The following is a 22,750-nucleotide window of genomic DNA, read 5'->3' as shown; positions in this document are numbered from 1 at the left end:
GAGAATGAGCTGAGATGTATGTTCCTCTGCCTCACCTGCCATTTGCCTCACCACAGAGGAAGTTCTCTGTCAGTCTAAGCAGAGGGTTAATCAGCAAAAATCCTATATCAGTGGTTCTCAACCTGTGGGTCGCGACCCCTTTGGGGGTCGAACAACCCTTTCACAGGGGTCACCTAAGACCATCCTGCATATCAGTTATTTACATTACGATTCATAACAGTAGCAAAATTACAGTTATGAAGTAGGAACAAAAATAATTTTATGGTTGGGGGTCACAACATGAGGAACTGTATTTAAAGGGCCAGAGGTTGAGAACCACTGTCCTATATAATAAAAGCCCAGCGACCGAACGCAGAACGACCAGAACAACCGGTTGACCAGTTGCTATGACACGCACTGACCACCAGGGGAGCTGCCCCCTGGTGGTCAGTGCGTTCCCACAGTGGGAGCGCCACTCGGCTGACCGGGATGAGTGGCGCTCTCACAGCGGGAGCAGCCACTCTGAAGGCGGGTCCACAGCCGCTCGGCTGACTAGGATGAGCAGTGCTCCCACAGTGGGCCAATCCCCACAGGCCACACACCCCCACCAGTGCACGAATCCATGCACCGTGCCTCGTGATAATGATAAAATTCCATTCCTAAAAAACCTTGCCAGAGTCATAACTCCCATCTTCAAGAGGATGAAGCAAACCCAAGATGGTAATGCCAGTTGTGCTAGGACTGTGTATGTTTTAAGATGATAGGTGATAATAAGCAAAGACTACATACCAAATTATCAGGCTGTTTGCCCTGCTGTAGTGTTTAGGTAGGCAGCAATATTTAATTGCTCAAATCAGTGATACTCCTTCAAAATTGTATTTTCTTAGAAATGGCAGCAAATTTATCCTTCCTCATGAAACAGTGACTTTCATAAGAACTAATTTGTTAATATATCTGAAGTACTATATGTTTGATATCCATGTATTGCAAAATTTTATAAAAAATGGACTTAAGATATGCTGTGTGATTTAAAATATAGCGCCCTTTAATCTTCCTTTTTTTCAAAATTAAATTATCAGGATCATTAAATTGGGCTTAATAATTATTAAATTATTGGGATTTATCATTACAATTTAGTAATTATCTAAATATTTTATAGTGGTATTTATTATGTTAAAATGAGAAAATTAAGGATCAAATATGTATTTTACTAAAAATATGGTATCCTTAGGAAAAAATTTAGGTGTAACCTGGATTGAAATTTTTCTCCCTAAATACATCCAATGTAATTGACTATGTCTACATAAATTTTATAATATTGTGGTTCACACTGTGTGAAGGAAGCCCCACAGTGTACCCCCATTTGATTCAATGATTGGCTACTCAGAGACCTGTTACAAAGTAGCAAGATGTGGAAGATGGAAGAAAAAGGGCATTTCCTCTCAATGGCAGTGTCAGGAATGCCTCCAGAGAAGTAAGACTCAATATTTAGCAGTCTCTTTGCATTCTGTTACTAATTACTTTATTCATTACTTTTGAAAGTTTTCACATTGGTGAACCTTGCCCATTTGGCGATAGTATAAGGTTTTTCTTTATTGAAGTCCAGCATCATACAGCGATAATCTTTTTTATCAGCAGTTCTGTAAGCATATAATAACTCTGCCAAGTTTTAGAGTAGGTCCCTTGAGCCAAGTTTGTTTCTGTTCTAATTCCCTGAAGCCTTTCTTGGATTATTCCTAGTCTCCAAGCCATACAGTTTTTCTCACGCTTATTAAATATCTGTAGTGAGAAAATGGACTTGATTTATGGTACTCTTTCATACTAAAACAGCTCTTTTGAGTGTGCATACACACAGACCCTATGGAAGCAAATTTATCATAGCCAAAGTGACTTTAATCACCTATCATTTGCAGTTAAATGTCACTTGTGACAATAGAGACAAATGACACAGAAGTTGATGTAGCATGTATAGTAAGGAACAAGGGTGGGCCTACTGGAAAGCAGTCCATATGACATCGGTGGGCTTCTCTGACTCAGAGAGAATGCAAGTCTCTTTCTGTCCTTCATTTCTTAACAATCCAGAGACATTATGTGGGGCCGAGCAGGGCAGTGTGGGCATGACCTGGTACAGGGCTTCAGAGGATGTGTGGGATGGGGAGATATCTGCATAGAATTTGGCTACAGTAGTGCCAGTGAGGTGAACAGGATATTCATGTGTGGGGTGGCAGAGACCATGGAAGACAAGGTTCTCATTATAGAAAAGGGTTACAAATGCAGAAAAGAGAAAATTAGAGTGAACCTGTGGCTTTGGATTAGAATTGGAGCCATCAGGGTGATGTCATGATTTTTTTTAAATATATTTTATTAATTTTCCACAGAGAGAAAGGGAGAGAGATAGAGAGTCAGAAATATCGATGAGAGAGAAACATCGATCAGCTGCCTCCCGCACACCTCCCACCGGGGATGTGCCCGCAACCAAGGTACATGCCCCTGACCGGAATCGAACCCGGGACCTTTCAGTCCGCAGGCTGACGCTCTATCCACTGAGCCAAACCGGTTTCGGCATGATTTTTATCCTATATAATAAAAGGCTAATATGCAAATTGACCAAATGGTGGAATAACTGGTTGCTATGACATGCACTGACCACCAGGGCGCAGACAATGCAGTAGCTGTCTCCTGGTGTTCAGTGCGCTCCCACTGGGGGGAGCGCTGCTCAGCCAGAAGCCAGGCTCAAGGCTGGCGAGTGCAGCAGTGGTGGCGGGAGCCTCTCCCACCTCCGCAGCAGTGCTAACGATGTCCAACATCTGGCTTAGGCCCACTCGCCCTAAGCCATCAGTCGGACATCCCCCAAGGGCTCCCGGACTGCAAGAGGGTGCAGGCCAGGCTGAGGGGGACACACCCCCTCCCTCCAGTACACGAATTTCGTGCACCGGGCCTCTAGTTGTATACAAATAATGTAGATGTAAATATAGATCTATATTTCACATCTATTAATATCTAGAAATGTAAATATGTGTGTGTTTGCACACATACATGTACATGAACTCACAGACATACTCCTAACTAAACCTACAGAGAAGGCTGAGAAGGGAATAGTAACACCCTAATAACTGTGAGCACACCTAGCATATAGAGCTTGGTTTCTCAAAAGAGCAGGAAACATAAAAGGTGAGCCTGGAACATCTTGTCCAGAAAGTAAGAAAGTGCTCTAAGAATGATGGGGTCATAACAATAAGAAACTGAAACCAGCTTGATGCTGTACCCACTGGCCAAATCTGGAATAATTAGCATCAAAATAAATAATGATAGGACCATGGTATAACCAATTGAATAAAATAGAAATCCATACCACATCTATATATATAAAAGCCTAAGTGACCATCCAACCAGTAGCTATGACGTGCAATGACCACCAGGGAGTAGACGCTCCGACTGGTAGCTATGACGCGCACTGACCACCAGGGGCGGATGCTCAACTCACGAACTGCCAAGCTGTGGTGACGCACCCGGAACCAGAGAGGAGGGAGCCTAATTCCGGGGTGCATCGACAGAGAACCACCCTCTCACAATCCAGGACCCCTCGGGGAATGTTGGAGAGCCAGTTTCGGCCTGATCTCTGCAGGCCAGGCTAAGGGACCCCACGGTTGCACGAATCTGTGCACCGGACCTCTAGTACTGATATAAAGAAATACCATAAACCAGATAAAGAAAATTCTTATAGTAGTTGTGCCACTAATAATTATAGAAGGAATGATAGAATTTTCAAAATCACCATTTGGCAATCATCATAACCATAAATAATTCAGCCCCATAAAATAATTATGAAGAGGAAAAGCTTTACAATGCAGAAACCTGGCTGATACCACCTTAATTAATCAAAATAAACATTATCAGTTATGAGACAAATTGAATTTGTGTACCACCTGATAGGATACAAAGAATACATCTTTACTTCTGTCTTATTCCTGCCAAATATATTTCTGCCATAACTTGAATCTAATCATGAAGACACATCAGACAAACTCAGATGGAGGGTGATTTTACAAAATAACGTGCCTGTAATCTTCAAAATTCAAGGAAAGAAAAGTGAAGAAAGATGGAAGGGGAAAAAACAAAAGAGGCTTAATAATTCAGTGCCCTGGATAATCCTAGTTTGGATCCTTTTGCTATAAAGGATATTGTTGAGACAACTGGAGAAACTTGAATGGAATCTGTGGATTAGATGGTAGTGATATGTCAATGTTAATTTCCTGATATTGATGGTTATATTATGGTTATATACCGTAATATCCTTGTTTATAGGAATTAATTAGATCACTGAATGTAGAGGGGTATCATGTCAGAGCCCACTCACAGATGGCTTAGTAAAAAATGCTCTGTGAACCTGAAATTATTTCAAATTTTTAAAAATAGCAAAATAAATGTTCTGTCAGGCATATTCACAACTAAAGAAATTATTCCCTTTCAAAACTATAAAGAAAAGACTTTTTATATAAACCTACAGCAGGACAGTGTGTTTTCTTATTGAGATTTTTTACATTTATCAGATACAAAAATAATAAACTTGAAAAGAATTCTTAAAAGAGAAGTTTTGGTTTTTTTTTTAACACACAATTCACACGCAAAACACAAAGCTAGTAAAGAATTGGAAAACGACTGATATATCTGTGTAGGTACTCAGGTTTCTAAACTTGGGGCCTAAAATCAGCTGGGCAGGATCTAAAAAGCAACATCCTGAAAAAGAGAATGTTGGGGATTATTGTTCCTGGTTCTTTTTGCAAGGTAATTAAGAATGTAGGCCCTGGAGCCAAGCTTTCTGTTTGGAACTCCGCCACTAACTATAAGATACAATCTAGATTTTTCTAGGCCTCAGTTTTCTCATCTGTAAATCAGGATAATAATGTTGAATTCACAGGTAAACAGAATCAATGAGATAATACATTCAAAGCACTTAGACTGTGGCACATTGTAAGTACTAAATACAGCTGGCAGCTGCTTTATTATTTCAGGAATAAAACGCTTTCATAAACGCCTTCTTTTATATTGGCTTCCTTCTTCCTCACCAGGTGGAGAATTACTAGGAAGCCATCAAAGTTATGTTCTCTGCTGTTAAACCTGTCCCAAGATCAAACTAAAACCTGGAATTGGAGTGTATATAGGAGACAGCAGGCATTGCAGTGCAACAGGAAAAAAAATTGGGCTTTGGAAAACCCAGATTTTGGTTAAATTTCAGACCTGCCACGTACCAGCTTTTTAACTTTGGTCTTGGTCTGTAAAATGTCTATAATGTACAAAGAATCACAGAGACTGATGGGGGTCAAATGAGATAAACTTTGCAAAACATCTAATAAAAAGACCACCCTAAAAAATGTCTTCAAAAAAGTATGGCTATTATTCTTTTATTTATTTACTGCTTTAAAGGTGCAGGAGCAGTTAATTTAGAAGAATAAAGGTCTTAAGAGCAGAAATAGGAGCAGAGCATCTGAGGGCATTTTTTAGAATCGTGATAGGCTTGCTGTGGCTGTTTGTTCCTGCAGAGGTTTAGACTACCAACGCTGGGCTTAAATTGCTTCAGAAGGAATTTCACTTGACAAGAAACATGTCATGTGCTGTGTAATCCCATTCTCAAGAGACGCTGGAGCAGGATAGATAACTATCTTTCTAGAACAGCATGGGTGTCGTGCACACCAGCCTTGGAACCAGGGACAAAGGATAGACTTCATTTAGTTCCTGTCTGTGTTTAAATGGTGAAGAGAATATTGACTTTTCTGGCTCTAAAAATGTAAACCTTTCTTTATCCAACAGAAGGATCATGTTAGAGTGTTTTCTTTTAAAGAGAAAATGTGCCTCCTTTAGAGAACATTTAGTTGTCCATCTAAAATTAGTGATTCTTGGTCATTGATGTAGGACTTCTTTAGAACTCTTGAGTATTACCAGAGGTAGTTTTCCTGTTGCACTTTCTTCTGCTTTAATTCATTCACTCAGTCATGCAACAAGTACTTATTGAGAACTGATATTCCAGGCACTCTGCTAGATGTTGGTTATGGACTTTATGGGAGCTCTTTGTAAAGGAGTATACTTTGAGTCATTAAAAAAATAATATTCTTTTGGCTACAGTTATAGATATATTTTGGGGTGTATGAAAATAGCCTTAACTCCACCTTTGCCCGGAATTGCCGTCCCTAGATTTCCTTCAAGCAGCATCCCTTGTGTCTAGTGGACAGCAGTCTGTGATCTGCAGAAGTGCCCATTGTTGATAGCTCATAAGAAATTTACTTGGGCTGATCTCTGGACGAATCTGTTAAGAAATAGAAGCTCTCAGTGCCTCTGCTTTTAATACAGGGGAAGAGATTTTTCCTTAGAACAATCATGGCGATGTTAACTCTCTCAGCCGACTAGCGGCACAGAGGGAAAGTGCTGCTCAGGTCTGAACTGGCGAGGCAGAACGCTGCAGTGACAGTACACGTCCCTGTTACAAAGAGCACTGCTTTGCCGGGGAGAGCCGGACGCAGCAAAAAGCACCGCACAAAAGAACTTTGGTAGTGCAGTGCCTGTGTTTTTATCCAGATAGGGTAGTAGCATGTTTATTCAGCGCTGTGCCTCTGCGGAGATAAGACCCGCTTCCTTCAGATGCCCTGGGCTGCTGTTTGTTTAGCTGCAGAACTTAATGAGTAATGAATGTGCTTGTCTGGCTGATAGAAAGTATTTCCACAGGCTGTGGCTGTGTTTATAGAGAGCCAGAGAGAGACCACAGGCAGCAATTTGTCGTCTTAGGTATCAGCAAAGTCTTCTCTTTTAACAACTAGAGGATTTATTTTTAACTGCTTGACTCAGTGTTTGTCAGATGATTCGGACCATCAAACTGCAGATTGAAGTGCCCAGAGCAGGGGAAGCTGGAATGGCAAAGGAAAGGGGCTGGCTGGGAAAAGGGGTGGGATTTCAGCATCACCGTGCCTCCGCAACTCTGCCTCCCAATGTGGGAGAGAGTTTAGGGCTTCCAGCAGCATGAGTGTCTGTGCAGGTCAGGCTGGGAACCAAAGGCTGAGTGATGGCTGCCTTCAGCGGGGTAAAGACATAATTGCCCACTGGTGATTGGGATCTTGTGAGGAGGCGCCCGGCACCCAGGGACCTGAGTATTTTGAGCACCGGTCTCTGCTGATCGGCAAATTGAGCTCTTCTCCTGCTTGATGCTGCCTGTCTCCAGAAGCCTCTCACCATGATCGATAGCTCCAAGAAGCAGCAACAGGGGTTCCCAGAGATTTTAACTGCTGGCGATTTCGAGCCATTAAAAGAAAAGGAATGCCTTGAGGGGAGCAACCAGAAAAGTCTCAAGGAAGGTCAGTGTTTCTGTGGACTGGGCCAAAACTGCCAAATCCCTTTCCCCTCAGCCAGCCTGAGCGTGTCTGTCTGATCACCATGCGTGTCTCTCTCTGTTCCCTGCTGTACTTACACAGTCTAAGTTGTTTGAAATGAAAGCTTAATGCTGTTCTTGGTAGCACTCTCTAAAGATTCATTAACTGATAGAACTCTAGGGATTTGCAATAATATAGTAAGGGGACTTAGGAAGCCAGTCCTCATTTCACTAAAATCCTTCCAGGTTCATTTTGTATGTTTTCTCATGTTCTCCAAATTTTTTTGTCCCCCCCCCCTCCTTAAGAGAGGCCATTTCCTTTTCAATATTATTCAGAACACTGCTTCTTTTATGTTTACAAATACATAATTCCAGGAAACTCAATTTTTTTCTAATTAGCATGTTTATGGTTTTTAGTGTTTAAAACGAGGAAGGTAGCTATCTCTTAATTATATCTTTAAATCATTGGTTTAATTGGTTATAATGCATACTGTATTGTTTTGTTTTTAAACACACATTGCAGTTTTGTGGTTTTGTAACAAAGCAGAATAAGCTTAAGAATACCGTCAATTATTGTTCGTGACCACTGTATTAGTTTAAGAAAATGGCCAAAGGTATGGGCATTGCTCACCTGTGTCCTGGCCTACTGTGACAAGACCAGTGCATGCATGCTTTACCGTAGCAGCTGGAGGTCAAGGGCTGTGGTATAAAAAATTCAGCATCTCTAGAGAATAAGTTTTTCCTAAATTTGAGATGTGCAGATCATCTAACTCAATACTTGTTTAACCTGAATTTTGATTTTCTAATGTTCTTTGGAAGGAAAAACCCACAATAACCTCTTTTTCATTTTATCTGCTTTCAGCTCCTGCCATGAGCCACCCCCTCACCTTTCCACTCGCTCTTACTCATCTTATACAGACCCAGAGAGTAAATGTAGAGTTATCTGCCTAAGTAGCAGCTTGAGCTTCTTCCAAAAGGATATTCCTCCATTTTTTAAAATTTAAATTCTTTATTGTTTAAAGTATTGCATATGTCTCCTTTTCCCCCCATTGACCTCTCCCCCGTATTCCTCCATTTTTGCTCATTTAGAATATGAGCATGATAGATTGTTGAGATTTAAAAGATAATAATGAGAAACAATAGTTAAACTTGCTAGAGTTGAACTACTTTTGGGTATAGGTAGGAAAACATCTAGATCGAAGCAAATGACACACAATGAGGTATAAATAGCTGTTGCCAAGAACCAAACAATGGGTTGCCTCTGCTTGTGCACAGCAGGCCTTACTGTAAGTCATTATAGAAGCAATACCGGTGGAGTTTTTAGGAGACATTCTGGACACTCACTAAGGGAAACGTAAAATTTTTTAATCATTCGCTTAAAAAAAAAGTTAAGAATGCTCTATTTAAAACAATTTTTGTGCTACTTGAAAAACTGAGAAAGGAGAGGAAAATGGAATAGGAAAAATAAAAAGATGTCACAACAGCAGAATATGATAAAGGAGCATAGAAAGCAAGGATTAAAAATACAGGGGAATTATCAACATGAACAGCAAAGTAGAGTTGAGATAATTACATAATGTATGGATTGTTTCCCTAAGTCGTGACCATGTGTGATAGCGTGATGTCAAAAGAGCAAGAGCATGGACTCTCAAGTGAGATACATACTTGGGGTCAAACCCCAGGCATACCATTTTCTCGCTCTGTGACCCTAGACAAGTTTTGTACAATGAGGAGAAACAATATTTACTTCATAATGTTTTTATAAGATGCCTGGTTTAATGCCAGCTTATCATCCCTCTTCTTATATTCTTTAACCCTTTGTTATTTTTCCCTTCTATTTAAAATTAAATTTTTGAGATCCTATATACATTGACAAAATATAGAAGTATTCTGTATTTTACCGTCATGTAAATTCATGGATATAAAGAGGTAAGGGGAGAGAACTTTCATATTTTAAAACACTCCACAGAAAGATTGGATGATAAAATTCACCTGTCTCACCACAGTTGCACTGAACTGGGTTTTGCTTTATATTTCAGCAGACTGTATTTCTACTCATTTTCTGGTACAGATAGTGCTGAGGGCAAAAAAGCATAGAGAGATGCTGAGGGTGATTTGTTACTGGAGTAGTATGAAAATACTTTGGTTCCCATGCAAGATTGAACTGGTGGAATTTAGTGTGTCGCAGTTACTGCCTACAGATGAACACCAATGGTCAGCTTATCAGACTCATAGAATAAAACAAGAAACAAGCCACTGCAGAGCTTCATCTGTTTTTAAGCATGGAGTCAGACGTCACTTGTATTAATCCATACAAATTGGCTACAGTTGTTCAAACACTAAAAGGCCCTAGTCCCATGGTCGGCAAACCACGGCTCACGAGCCACATGCAGCTCTTTAGCCCCTTCAGTGTGGCTCTTCCACAAAATACCACGTGCAGGCGCACGTACAGTGTGATTGAAACTTCGTGGCCCATGCGCAGAAGTCGGTTTTCGGCCTGGGCAAGTCTATTTTGAAGAAGTACTGTTGATATTTGGCTCTGTTGACTAATGAGTTTGCCGACCACTGCCCTAGTCTAATTAGATCCTATGCTGTTTTCTCAAAAGAGACAAATATGTGACTGTCAGTAATGTCTAATGGTTCATGCCTCATCTGTTAAGGGGACACACAAAATATTATATTTTACATCAAGAGTGTTTGGTTTTCCATTCGTTTTTGGCAAAGTTGGTTTTTGGTTTTGTTTTTATGAAAGAACAACCTTTGGGATTATTTTTAATGTCTGGATCGTAAGTTTCTAGGTAAATGAAGAAAGGATAAATTTGGGTCCATTTAGTTCTAATCAGAGACACAGCTTGGTCTCACTGGTGTTTCTGACATGTGTCTACTGTAGGGATTAGAGGTCCTCTCTGCTTCTCAAGTTGTTGGTCTAGTTCTTGTTTATATTGGGATATTTTGGAATTCTTATTATTGCTGAGAGTACTAGTTAGCTGAAATAATTATGGGGGTGGGGGGAGAACAGACTTCATCAGCAGCAATCATATGTTTTAAGAGTTTGTGTGACACCTTAACAGAAAATTTAGTAATGTCTATTGAAAATGTTTGTGTGTACTGCCAATGAGTAGTTGTCATCACATGCCAGAGAATTGTTTGGATAATAAAGCATATCACCTCACACTTTTGCTAATGCTTGTATAAGCTTTTTTATAACTATATCAACCCATGTGTGTAGTTGGAGAATTTAATTGTTTTTTGCTTTAGCAATAAATGTCATGAATTCTAATCAAATTCAAAAAGGAAATTTTCCCTAGGAAAATTTAGAATTTCTTAACTTTTGTCAGGGCAGCATTAGGGATTCTTAACTTCTGCCTTATCAACAGAAGGGTTAGAACATTTTCAAATAATGTTCACCATGGATGAGATTTAAATTTAATTTCTGATTCTACAGCTAAAGAAGGATATTACAAATCATTGACTTGACAACTTGAGAATCAATAATTATGACTTTTGAGGGGAATCAAATAAATCGAGATGATTTAATTCAGATAAATGGTTTAATATAACTCATTAAGATATTGAATTATAATACCAGTGCTACTAGCTAGTAATATCCCATATTTATCAAGACAAAATGGTAGCAAATAGAAGATTTAGCATTCAATATACAGAGCTCTCTAATGGTAAAAATGAAATACCACAGAAAGAAAACTGGGTTGTGTATTAATTACCTGGACTAAAGTAACTTGCATTCAGTGTTTTTTAACCAATCAAAGTGATTTCTTGCTCAAAACATAGTCCAAGGTGGATTGGACAGCTTAGTCACCTGTCCTCCAATAAGTGACTTGGGGAACTGGGCCTCTTCATTGTGTGGCTCAGTCATGGAGGTGGAGGGAGGAGTTACAGATTTGGAGGACCACATTCCTAAGCACAGGCTAATAACAGTTAATAACAGTTGAGATAATATCTGTAAAAGTTTGTGGTACAGTGTGTAGTAGACAGTGTAGTAGATTAATGTGGTATACTGGGACATGGCTATAGTAGATCTGTTTATGGAAAAAATGCACCTTTGTCTGACATTATTATGAGTAATCCAACCTGAGGAAATAGATTAAATAAGTACTTATATTGAATCACCAAAACTTTTTTAAGTGATGGAAATCATCTCAGACATACTCTACCTGTGCTGTCCTTTAGCCACATGTGGTTATTTAAATTTAAAATAATTAAAATGAAATATAATTTTCAAAAATTTAGCTCCTTAATTACTGGTGCATGAGCCACATTTCAGCTACTCAGTAGCCATATGTGGTTAGTGGCTACTATATTGAACAGTGTAGACTATAAAACATTTCCTTCACTGCAGAAAATACTATTGGACAGCACTGCTCCCCCCTCCATGCCTTTGCTCACAACATTCTTCTCACCCCAGTTTGCAGGTCCAAAGTGTCTTTAAACCTAATCCTCATGCCATTTCCTAAAGAAAGTCACTTGATCCTGTCAGTTAAAAAATAATTTCTTCTCTCTTGTATATTCCTGTTAACTTGATCTGCATCTCTTTCCTTAAAAATTTCACCTTTTGCCACTATGATATATATCTGTACTGTCTTCATTATTAGACCATAGTATCTCTTGGAGATAGAATCATTGTTTGGATCATTTACTACCTCACCCCCTTGTCCTGCATCTCATTGACACATTATTATTATGTGGCAATTATTTAAAGAGTATTTATATACAGCCCTGCCTCTTAAGCAATATAATTTGAACTATTACCTTCAGATATAATTTATAATTCAATTATAAGATCATGGCTAGCCCAAAATATAATGTATTGGTGTCTTAAGGCATTGTGTACAAAATATTTGCCCATGCATAGAATGATCCCTGAATCATTACTAGATTACTAGAACTATTATTTATTGTTTGATTTTTGTCATCTGCCACTTCTAGCTGCTCTCCCTTTTCTGATTTGCTGCTTCTAATCTTCTTTAAATTAAGCAACAAATTAACAAACTGTAATAGTGGAATCCTGATTCTGTTGTTTATTCAACTGCTATGTATTGAGCCATAGCAGAGAAACAATCAAATAGGCAGTTGAAATAAGGCACATTACTCATGAATTTTACAACATCTATTTTGATTTCTCTGGGAATTTCTTCTTTCTTTGTTTTCTGCCAGTGTTCTACACAACTGAAAGTGTCATACAAGCGAGGTATCACTAAATTAATGTGTGTGTTTTTAAGTAAATTTGAAAAGTAAGTTATGGTCTTTATAATGAACTAGAGGCCCGGTGCATGGATTCAAGTACTGGTGGGGTGTGTGGCCTGCAGGGATCAGCCTGCTGTGGGAGTACCACTTATCCCCGTCAGCCAAGTGGCGCTCCCACTGTGGGAGGGCACTGACCACCAGGGGGCAGCTCCTGCGTCAAGTGTCTGCCCCCTGGTGGTCAGTGCGTGTCATAGCGACTGGTCGACTGGTTGTTCTGGTCGTTCCGCTGTTTGGTCACTGGGCTTTTATATATATAGATTCGTCTCCCCAGAATGTGATTCAACGTTTCTTTAAAAAAACAGTACGTGCTCCTTTTGAGATGAAATTACATAATTTAGTTTTTTATTAGAAATAATTTCATTTGAGTGCTTCTGCATAGCATCATGCCAGAAGTTGTAAACCTCTTTTAGCCGCAACATTCAGGGAGCTCACAGCCTAAAAATCAAGAAACTAAATGGTAATATAAGAGTTAAAATATGCACACACATAAAGGAGGTACAAAAGAGAACCATGTCTGCTTTGGTCCAAATGCGATTACCAACTGTGAGGGCCAGCCTGTCTCTTGTGTTTGAGAACTGTAGTCATCTACACCCTTGATGTCACCAGTGGGCAGGCCCCTTACTACTTCCATGAAACATATTCCTCCAGGGTTTCCTATCTCAACTAATGGCACCTCTGTCTACCCATTGGCTCACACCAGAAACCTCAGTGAGAGTGACCTCCTCCTCCTCACCAAATCCTATTACTAAATCTGTCAGTTCTACCTCAAAAAATATTTATCCACAACACTGTTCAACCACAGGTACCATCCTTCCTCAAATAGTCTTTTTTGTTTGTTTGTTTGTTTAGTTTTAAAAATATAATTGACAGCATATTATAAGTTTAAGGCATGCAGCATAATGATTTGACTTACATATATCATGAAATTATTACCATGATAAGTTTAGTTAGTATTCATCCTCTCATGTAGATATTAAATAAAAGGAAAGAGTCTTTATAGAAATCTTTACTCAAGTAGAGATAGACCTGCAGCTGATTCCTCCCCACCCACTCACCCCCTTTACTGAGGCCCTGCCTCTGTCTCAGAAGCATGTGGTACTCCTCTCTCCCTCTGTTATTCTCTCCCAGAATGCCTCTCCCCACCCATCCCACCCCCAACCCCCCACCCCATTAGCCTGAACTGCAACTCACCCTTCCACCTGCGTCATCATGCATGGTTGCTATGATATTAGGTTAGCACACAAGTTATGACAGTTTTGGGTTCTCTTTATGTTTTGGTGGACAGACTGGCGTGCGCGCGCACGCGTGTGTATGTGTGTGTGTCTGTGTGTGTGTGTGTCAGTGTGTCTGTGTGTGTGTGTCCATTCATATATATATGAATGGCTATATGTATACATGCATGTGCGCATGTGTGTGTGTGAGTCCCACTCCTAAATCCACAAAATTGGAAGAAGGACCAGGATACTGGGCCAGGATGAAGTGACCTAAAGAGAATAGCATGTACTTTCTATAATGGGAAAAATTGGAGGTAAAGAACATTCTATTATTTTCCTGTTTCATTGTTAATTGTCCTTTTGTTCAAGGAGCCTCCCTTAGGAATTTACATCAAGACATTTCAGAATCTTTTATACAACATACATTTTCCCATTTCAGAGGAATTAGGAAGGAATTCAGGGAGCTCACAGCCAAAACTTACCATGGTAATAATTTCAGAGGAATTAACTTATAAGCGCCTCTACCTAGAGCCGCACACTAAAATTCTAATATAGTGGTAGAATGTAGAATTTCTGATTGCCCCCAAATAAGAAAAATAAACATTATCTCCTTTTAGAACCATATAGGGTAAGAAATTAGAAGTTCAGGTACAGAACCAGCATGTTACTACAAATTAAATATTGTCAGATAAAATAAATCAAGTATTGTTTTAACCTCTGTACATTGCTGGTGATCAGACACTTAAGTGGATGATGTTGCTTTTGAAGTGTTTGTGTTGTTATACTTCAATTTATCCCACTGTGTACTTTATTTTCACTACTTTTTAACCAAATGAGATTTTTTAAAGTGCATACATGTACACGTATAATACCTCTCTATATGTTGCCACAGGCTAATGTTATCCCTGCCATTCTGTACCAGGCCCCTGGCTTGACATCACGTTGTCATACCACGAGAAGCATACTTAAATTCATTCCAGTGTTTGACAAAAAGGAGAAGGGAATTTGTGTGAAGGTATGATCAGTTTAAAGAAACATGCCCCATTTTTAGCAGTCTGTTTCCATGGTAACAGAAGCAGCAGCCAACCGGAGTTATCAAAGTGCCTGTAAATTTCCAAGGCACAGTGTTGAAAACATTGTCTTCCTGACCTCATGCTGCAGATTAATGCAGGAAACCTACAGTGTGTTAGCCTAGACTGTCCGCATTTACTTTTTACTTCATTTTTGCTCTTTAATTCCTAATAGAGGGTAAAAGCTACATTCTAGACAACGACGTCCTTACCAGCAAGGGTCGGTCAGTGGTTTAGAATTCTGCAGTTTGTACCACCTGCCTCTTCCCGCACAGGACAAACCACCATTTTATTTTTGGCCTCTTGCTTTCCATTTTCTAAAATTACTTCAAGAACCTTATTTTTTTAATTGGCAAATTAGACCCCTGAAAATACAGCCAGTCTGTAATCTTTGGCTGCCACTTTTTATCATCTATGAGAGTACTTAGTGTTTTTCTCTTCTTTAATGCAGCATGAATTTCACATTAATTGTAAGTAGAGATGAAAAGAAATTAGTATCTACCAGTTTTTCGTGGTGCCCTTTACTCCTTTTCCCTTCACTTGCCCTTTTTAGCCTTCTTGTACCCTTCAGAACAATGTAATTCAATTTTGTCTTCTGTTCTACCACCAACATCAATTCAAAAATACCCCGAGCCTCAAATTCATATAACAAAGCAAAACAGCAATGGTTCTGCCCCATGATAATCACTTGCGCATAGAAAATCCTCTTGGTGATTTATTCTTAAATTTGGCATAGTATTCTCTTTCCTTAGAAAATAGTAACTTAATTATATACCAAGTATACCATGCAAATTGAGTAAAACATGTTTATTAAAACTTCTATATGGTGAGCATTGTAGAAAGTGCTACAATATAGGAAGAGGGCTAGAAGGGGAAATAGAGGCCAGAAAAAACAACAAAACCTAGAATTCAGTATGACCAGGAATATATAATGTAGTTGTTATTGTAGTTATCAAATCATTAAAAGATAAAGACACCATTTGTGGTTAATGGAATTATGGTGGTGAGAGGGAGGGTGGGTGAAAAATAAGAAAATCTAATTACTGTGTAATTAGTTTCTTAAAGTCTTTTCTAGCAATTTATCTTTTGTAAATTAAAGTAAAATTCACATAACATAAAAATTAACCATTTTAAAATAAAATAATTCAGAGACATCTAACGTTCACAGTGTTGTGCAACCACACTTCTCTCTAGTTTCAAAACATTTTCATCACCCCAAAAGAAAACCCTGTAACCATTAAACATTTACCCCCATGCCCTTTTCTCCCCGGTCCTGGTAACCAACAATCTGAGCTCTCTGGGTTTACCAGTTCTGGATATTTCACATTTCTGGAATCCTATAATATGTGATCTTTTGTGGCTGGTTTCTTTCACATAGCATAATTTTTCTCAGGTTCTTCTGTGTTGTAGCATATACCAGTATTTCATTTCTTTTTATGGCTGAATAGTATTTCATTGTATGGATAGATCACATTTTGTTTATTCATGCATCTGTTGATCTTTTCCCACCTTTTGTCCTGTTCCCATGTGTTTCGCTATTGTGAATAGTGCTGCTGCGAACATGTGTGTACATGTATCTGTTTAAGTGCCAGATTTCAATAATTTTCAGTTCACCTAGAAGTGGAATTGCTGGACTACAACTGTTGTTAACTAAAATCTATATATATATAGAAGCCTAAGCGACCGAATGACTGTTCAACTGGTCACTATGACGTGCACTGACCACCAGGAGACAGACGCTCAATGCAGGAGCTGCCCCTTGGTGGTCAGTGTGCTCCCACAGCAGGAGTGCCGCTCAGCTGACAGCCCATCCCGCCACCCACCAGCCCTGTTGCAGCCACTCACTCCCTCAGTAGTCCTGCAGGTTCAATCTCTGGAAAATGGGCCAGACACCGACAGACCAGTGCCACCAGCACGATCCCAACAGCTCCTCCAGCCTCCTGGAAGTCGGCCTCGGGCACCGCAGCTACTTCCCCTTCCTAGACGCTCCACAAGGAAGAAATGATATAAAAGTGTCCGTCAGGTGGCTCCCAACAACTGGCACAAACATCAGCGGGACGGGTTTGGACCCTGGGCTGGCAAGGGTGTCCCCACCACCTGCCTGGAGGGCCGATTGCCCCCCCCCCCCACACCCTCGGGACAGGCACCAGACGCAGGGCTCACAGCTGGCAAGTGCCACTGCGGTGGCGCGAGCCTCTCCTGATCAGGACTGACTGGGTGCAAGCCCGTGGCAGGCGCAGTAGTGCCGAGATGAGCGGGAGCAGCAGGCAGGAGCGGCAGGCAGCATCGGACTGCCGGTTTCGGCCCAATCCCCGCAGGCCACGCCGAGGGCCCCTGCCCATGCATGAATTCATGCACTGGGCCTCTAGTCTATAATAGTCTATAATAATAAAAGGGTAATGTGCTAATTAGACCGGATGTCCTTCCAGATGAAGCCAGGGCTTGGGGGAAGCCCAGGTCCCGGGTGCCTACTGGCAGCCGGAGTGAAGCCCGGGTCCCGGGTGCCTGCGGGCATCCGGAGGGAAGCCAGCCCAGGTCCCAGATGCCAGAGGGAAGCCAGTGCCGGCAGCCAGGGATGAAAGGCCTACTCTTGCACGAATTTCATGCATCAGGCCTCTAGTTTTATATAATAAGCTTTAAAAAGAACTGCCAAAGTTCTAATTTCATATCTCGTGGTCTTCTCTTATAAAAATGATACAGTTCAGAGCCAATGAGTGACTTGCCAGCTTCCTGACTGACTTCTCTCCCCCAAGCTATTGTCATTATTAGTTGGAGCTTCTCTGTAATAAATAACCGTGTTTCTTTTCAACTTGCTCTTCACTGTCTGCAGTAATATTTCAGACCTCCTTCACTGGCCTCAAAACTAACTTTTCCTTCATCTCACTTTCAATAGATGACCTTCTTCTCCTCCTCTGAGAAAATAAAAGCCATCATTTGGACGTCCCATACCAAATCTATAAACCTATCTACAGCTATATCCAGTCATAGCTGCCCTTCTATTATAATAGAAGCGTCTCTTAACAGAGGCTGTCCTTGTATGCTCTGCACCTCCTTCTCTTCAAGGGACCTACTGCCTCTTAGTCTTTTGTTCATTTTCATCCCTATTCATCCCTATCTTTTTTCTTCCTTTCTCTTTCCTTCCCTTTCCTCTCTCTTGCTCTTTATCGGTTATAGACTTGCTCAAGTATGTTCCAACCTGAAGTTCCATGCCTTCTCAAGCTTTTCACCCTCTTTCCTACCCTTCATGGGCAACATCTTTAAAGTATTGTTTCCATTAACATCACTCACACTTTTGGTCCTTCTTTATTCCTTAACCTCCTCCAGTATGACTTCCATTCATCACTCTGAAGAGTAGCTCCTCCATGTATTAAAACAGCAATATTTAACCCTGTTGATCATGAATCCCTTCTAGAAACACTTTATACACACCCTTCAGGCTCCTCCTCCTCCTCCCAGGCAGCTTCCTCTGTCTTCTTTGTTGGATCTTCATCCCCTAGCTGATCTATAAATTGTTAACTTTCCTCAGAGCATAGTCCTGGGCTTCTTTTGCCTTTTCTTTGTATATTCTCTACCTTGGCAAATACTACATATGTCACAACTTCCAAATTTCAATCTCCTGGCAAGACCTACCTTCTGAAATCTGGACCCATACAGCCAGTTGTCACTTGCACATTTCTACTTCCAATTCCAACATATCCAAGACTGGACTCCCTAATGACCAACTTGTGCTCTTTATCTCAGTAAATGGTTCAGGTGCTTAAGCCAGAAACCCAGGTGTCATTTTTATCTCTTTCTCCTTCAAATACAATATCCAGCCCCTACCACATCATGTTGCTTTTATTCTTAACTAGAGGCCTGGTGCACGAAATTCATGCACTGGGGTTGGGGGGGAGGGTGTCCCTCAGCCCAGCCTGCACCCTCTCTAATCTGGGACCCTCGGGGGATGTCCGACTACCGATTTAGGCCCGAGAGGGATCGGGCCTAAACCGGCAGTCAGACTCCCTCTCACAATCCAGGACTGCTGGCCCCCACCACTCACCTGCCTGCCTGATTGCCCCTAACCACTTCTGCCTGCCAGCCTGATTACCCCCTAACCACTCCCCTGCCAGCCTGATGGATACCTACTGCTCCTCTGCCGGCCCGATCGCCCCCAACTGCCCTCCCCTGCTGGCCTGGTCCCCCCTAACTGCCTTCCCCTGCTGGCCTGGTCTGCCCCCAACTGCTCTCCCCTGCAGGCCTTGACCTCCCCAATTGCCCTCCCCTGCAGGCCCGGTCATCCCCAACTGCCCTCCCCTGCTGGCCTGATCGCCCACAACTGCCCTTCCCTTCTGACCATCTTGTGACCACATGGGGGCGACCATCTTGTGGGGGGGGCGTGATGGTCAATTTGCATATTACCTCTTTATTATATAGGATAGATTTCAAATCTGGTCATTATCTCTCTCAGCTATTGGAGTTGAAGAAAAAAATGAGAAGTCTTATGCTTAAGTTTTTTACCCTGGAACAGTGGTCAGCAAACTGCGGCTCGCGAGCCACATGTGGCTTTTTGGCCCCTTGACTGTGGCTCTTCCACAAAATACCGACTTCTGCACATGGGCCACAAAGTTTCAGTCGCACTGTCCGTGCGCACCCGCACGTGGTATTTTGTGGAAGAGCTACACTTGAGGGGGCCAAAGAGCCGCATGTGGCTCGTGAGCCACGGTTTGCCGACCACTGCCCTGGAACATCAGAAAAATTCTACCAAATTTATGTAAATAAATTTATGATTTACAAGAGAAAGCTTAATCTGAACTTCTAACAACCACTCAAACCTAGCCCCATCACTTTACTAATTCCTTTGATATCTTTTGGTCCCTTACTGCTTATTTATTGTACCAAATTTTACTATTATTTTGGGCTTATGTAGCCAGTTTTAGGTAAGTGGAAGTGAATTTAAAGTTACTTTAAAACATGATTATGTATATTGTGGGGAAGGGATGAACAAAAAGATACTCTCTTACCCTGTAAGTGGGAATATAGATTGGTACAACCATTTGGATTGCAATGTGCCCTATGAAATTTTAAATTATTAAAAATGTAGTGTGTGTTTATAAACTCAAAAGATGATAAAAAATGAATCAGGAGAATCATTGCAGCCTTATTATAATAGCAAGAAATCGCAAAACTTAAAAGTGTATAATTAATACACCCAAGTGTTAGATACAGCCATTAAGAATGAGCTAGATTTCATGTTTTTTGAAATATGTTTTTATTCATTTTAGAGTAAGGGAGAAGGAATCAGAGAGACAGAGAGAGAAAGGGAAACCTCGATGTGAGATAGATACATTGATTGGCTGCCTCCTGTTCACAGCCCTAGGGGGGATCGAACCTGCAACCTAGGTTTGTGCCCTGACTGGGAATTGAATGGCAACCTTTCAGTGTACGAGATGACGCTCAACCAACTGAGCCACACCAGCCAGGGCTACATTTCATGGGTTTTTTTTTAAGCAAACCCTAAACTATATGACTAGTATGATCCCACTGCATGTGTTTCCTTTGCATAGTGCAGATTTAATATTGTCGGAATATTCACAAAACATTCTCTGGAGCCCTAGAAATTTAACAGTGGTTACTTTGTGGAGAAGGACTAGGGTAGCATGGACTGACTTTCACTTTTCTTTTTAATACTTTTTTTTATCTGCATGTGTTACTGGTATTTTAACAAATAAAAATAGAATTTTTTTCTAAAACATTGATTTTTAAATAGAGGTATTAGTGGTACAAATAGTAAGGCATTTCTGAGTCCCAAGCTCAGAAGCAAACACTTCAGGATGTGACTTCTTACCCTTTAACTGCAGAATAAATCATATACAGCAAAGAACTGTAAATACGTGAGTCTTTGTAGAATTACATTTTTAAATCCTGTTGATAATGGGGTGTGGAAGTAGGGAGTATATCTCCCCTTCAGTTTTGTTGTAAACCTAAAACTGCTCTAAAAAAAAAAAAAGTCTTTTTAAAAAATCCTTATGGCTTTTTTATCTTTGAAAAAAAGTGGTTCTCTTCAGCAAGTATGTAAAGTAATAGCAGTAATAGTAACAATAATTAACAATTTAACATTTATTTTTAAGGTAAAGGAAGAGCAGTTCATCAATCTTTTGCCTTTTCAGTATAAATCTTTAAGCTGTCATTTTGCCCCTCCCGAATAATCAAATGCAGTTGTAAACTTGACTGCTGAGCTGCTGCTTGATAAAACACTGAACCAGGATCGCACGGGGCCTCAAACTTCTCCTAATGTGTTACTCAGGGGCCGGTTCGTCCCTCTTGTGTCTAAATTCAAAAGATGATGTGAGAATGTTGGCTTTTCTAAATTGTCTTGTTTTCATAGGATCAGGCCTCTAATTTAATACTATTTAAACAATACATAATAAATGTTTGCCAACCAACCACTTCATTCATTTATATATCTGTTTGAAAATATTTTTTTAAAAAATAACTGAAATCAGGTTCTGTTTTTGGCCTGAAACTGATTCAGAGTCAATACATAGTCAATTCCAAGTGTGTTCCTTAGTTTTCCATCTTTGCTTTTACCTCTGGTTTACCCAACCGTCCCTTGACCTACTCAGGTATTTTTTGTTTTTTTCACCCCTCATGATTCTGCAGTTTTTCTGTCCAGCATCTTATAATTAAATAATATACATTGGATCCTCTCTAGCTTGCAGACAGCTGCTCATCTGCCCTCCCCTCTTCAACACACCCTCCTTCATACCCCATAACTAGCTATTTATAAAGAGTTTTCAAGACCATGGCTGCCTGCCATTCTGCTTCCTAGGAAGTATCATTTCTGCCTTGTTTTTATAATATACAGTCCTCGGATGTCCCCTTGCAAACCTGGGCCAAAACTATGCTTTGTTTTGGCTTATTCAAGTCATGCTGAATCGCTATATATTACTATTAAAATGTTGCATAATAGGGGTTTTTTTTCTTTAGAGTGAAAAAGCACTTTAATTACATCATATTAAGGAAACATTCCAAACATTCTACTTATAGAAACAAAAAAGAATAGACATATCATTCTATGTCTATTCACAAAGCAGCTGGAAACTTTGAAGTGGGTATAAGTGTTACGTGAAAGACAGCATGATATTTTAAGGTTTTTCATACTGGAGACTAATCCTAAGATTTTGTTCTAAAAGCACTTTAAACCATTTAAGAAGCAGGAGAAAGGAACTAAAAGTAGGTACTTTTAAATATCTGAACTATTTATGATGCTGAGTAAGAATGACATTTTATCTTTACCATTAGATAAGCTACCTTTCATTTTTTAAAATGGTCTTTAAAATCAAATTTTTACTTTTCCTATATAAAAAAAAGAGCAAGTTCAAAAACACTTCTGTTGACACAATATTGTTTTTATCCGTTCTAACCAAGAAAACACTAAGTAGAATTTTCAAAATTATATGCAGTTTTCTTTGTTGAAATGTAATAGGATACCATGAATGTTAGCCTTAAGAGATAATGACACATCACCTTAGAAAAATCCAATAATGAATTAAAATTTTTATCTCTAAATGCAATGGGTATAAAGTAGTATGTATTTATATTCTCACTCATCTATAATTTCAAAGATGATACATATATCATGGCCAGCAAGTGGCTCTAGAGCCTCATCTATTGATGAGGGCCCTTTTCATGCCTCTTGTGAGTTTTATAATCAGGAAATACAGAACTATTAGAGAATTCTGAACTTATAGGACCTGTTTTTGCACTGAGAATACATACTAGCTCTATAGTGAGGTCTACATACTTTATTCCTGCCTCCCCTTTTTGGAGAAAATTAAACAGGTTTAAACCCAAACATTTTAAACTTAAGAACTTCTTAGAACCATAAG

At 40.0% G+C, this 22,750-nt stretch overlaps 1 protein-coding gene across 9 annotated transcripts in view; it reads left to right on the top strand.

The window, feature by feature from the left end:
• The window catches only part of MKL2 (MKL1/myocardin like 2), a 188,789-nt gene that overhangs the window by 106,982 nt on the left and 59,057 nt on the right, over positions 1 to 22,750 (top strand). The window contains exon 1 of one of the 9 annotated variants that reach the window (XM_006103750.3): positions 6,973 to 7,319. The exons of the other annotated variants lie outside the window; for them this stretch is intronic. Within the exon in view, the coding sequence (XP_006103812.1) occupies positions 7,199 to 7,319 (121 nt within the window). The 5' untranslated portion in view covers positions 6,973 to 7,198. Of the gene's footprint in view, positions 1 to 6,972; positions 7,320 to 22,750 lie in introns of those variants that run through there. 9 annotated transcript variants of the gene reach the window in all.

This window comes from Myotis lucifugus, unplaced genomic scaffold (genome assembly GCF_000147115.1).
Source record: "Myotis lucifugus unplaced genomic scaffold, Myoluc2.0 scaffold_504, whole genome shotgun sequence".
Taxonomy (NCBI): domain Eukaryota; kingdom Metazoa; phylum Chordata; class Mammalia; order Chiroptera; family Vespertilionidae; genus Myotis; species Myotis lucifugus.
Note: the sequence above shows the minus strand (reverse complement) of the source record. Positions and strands in the feature narration are given on the sequence as shown.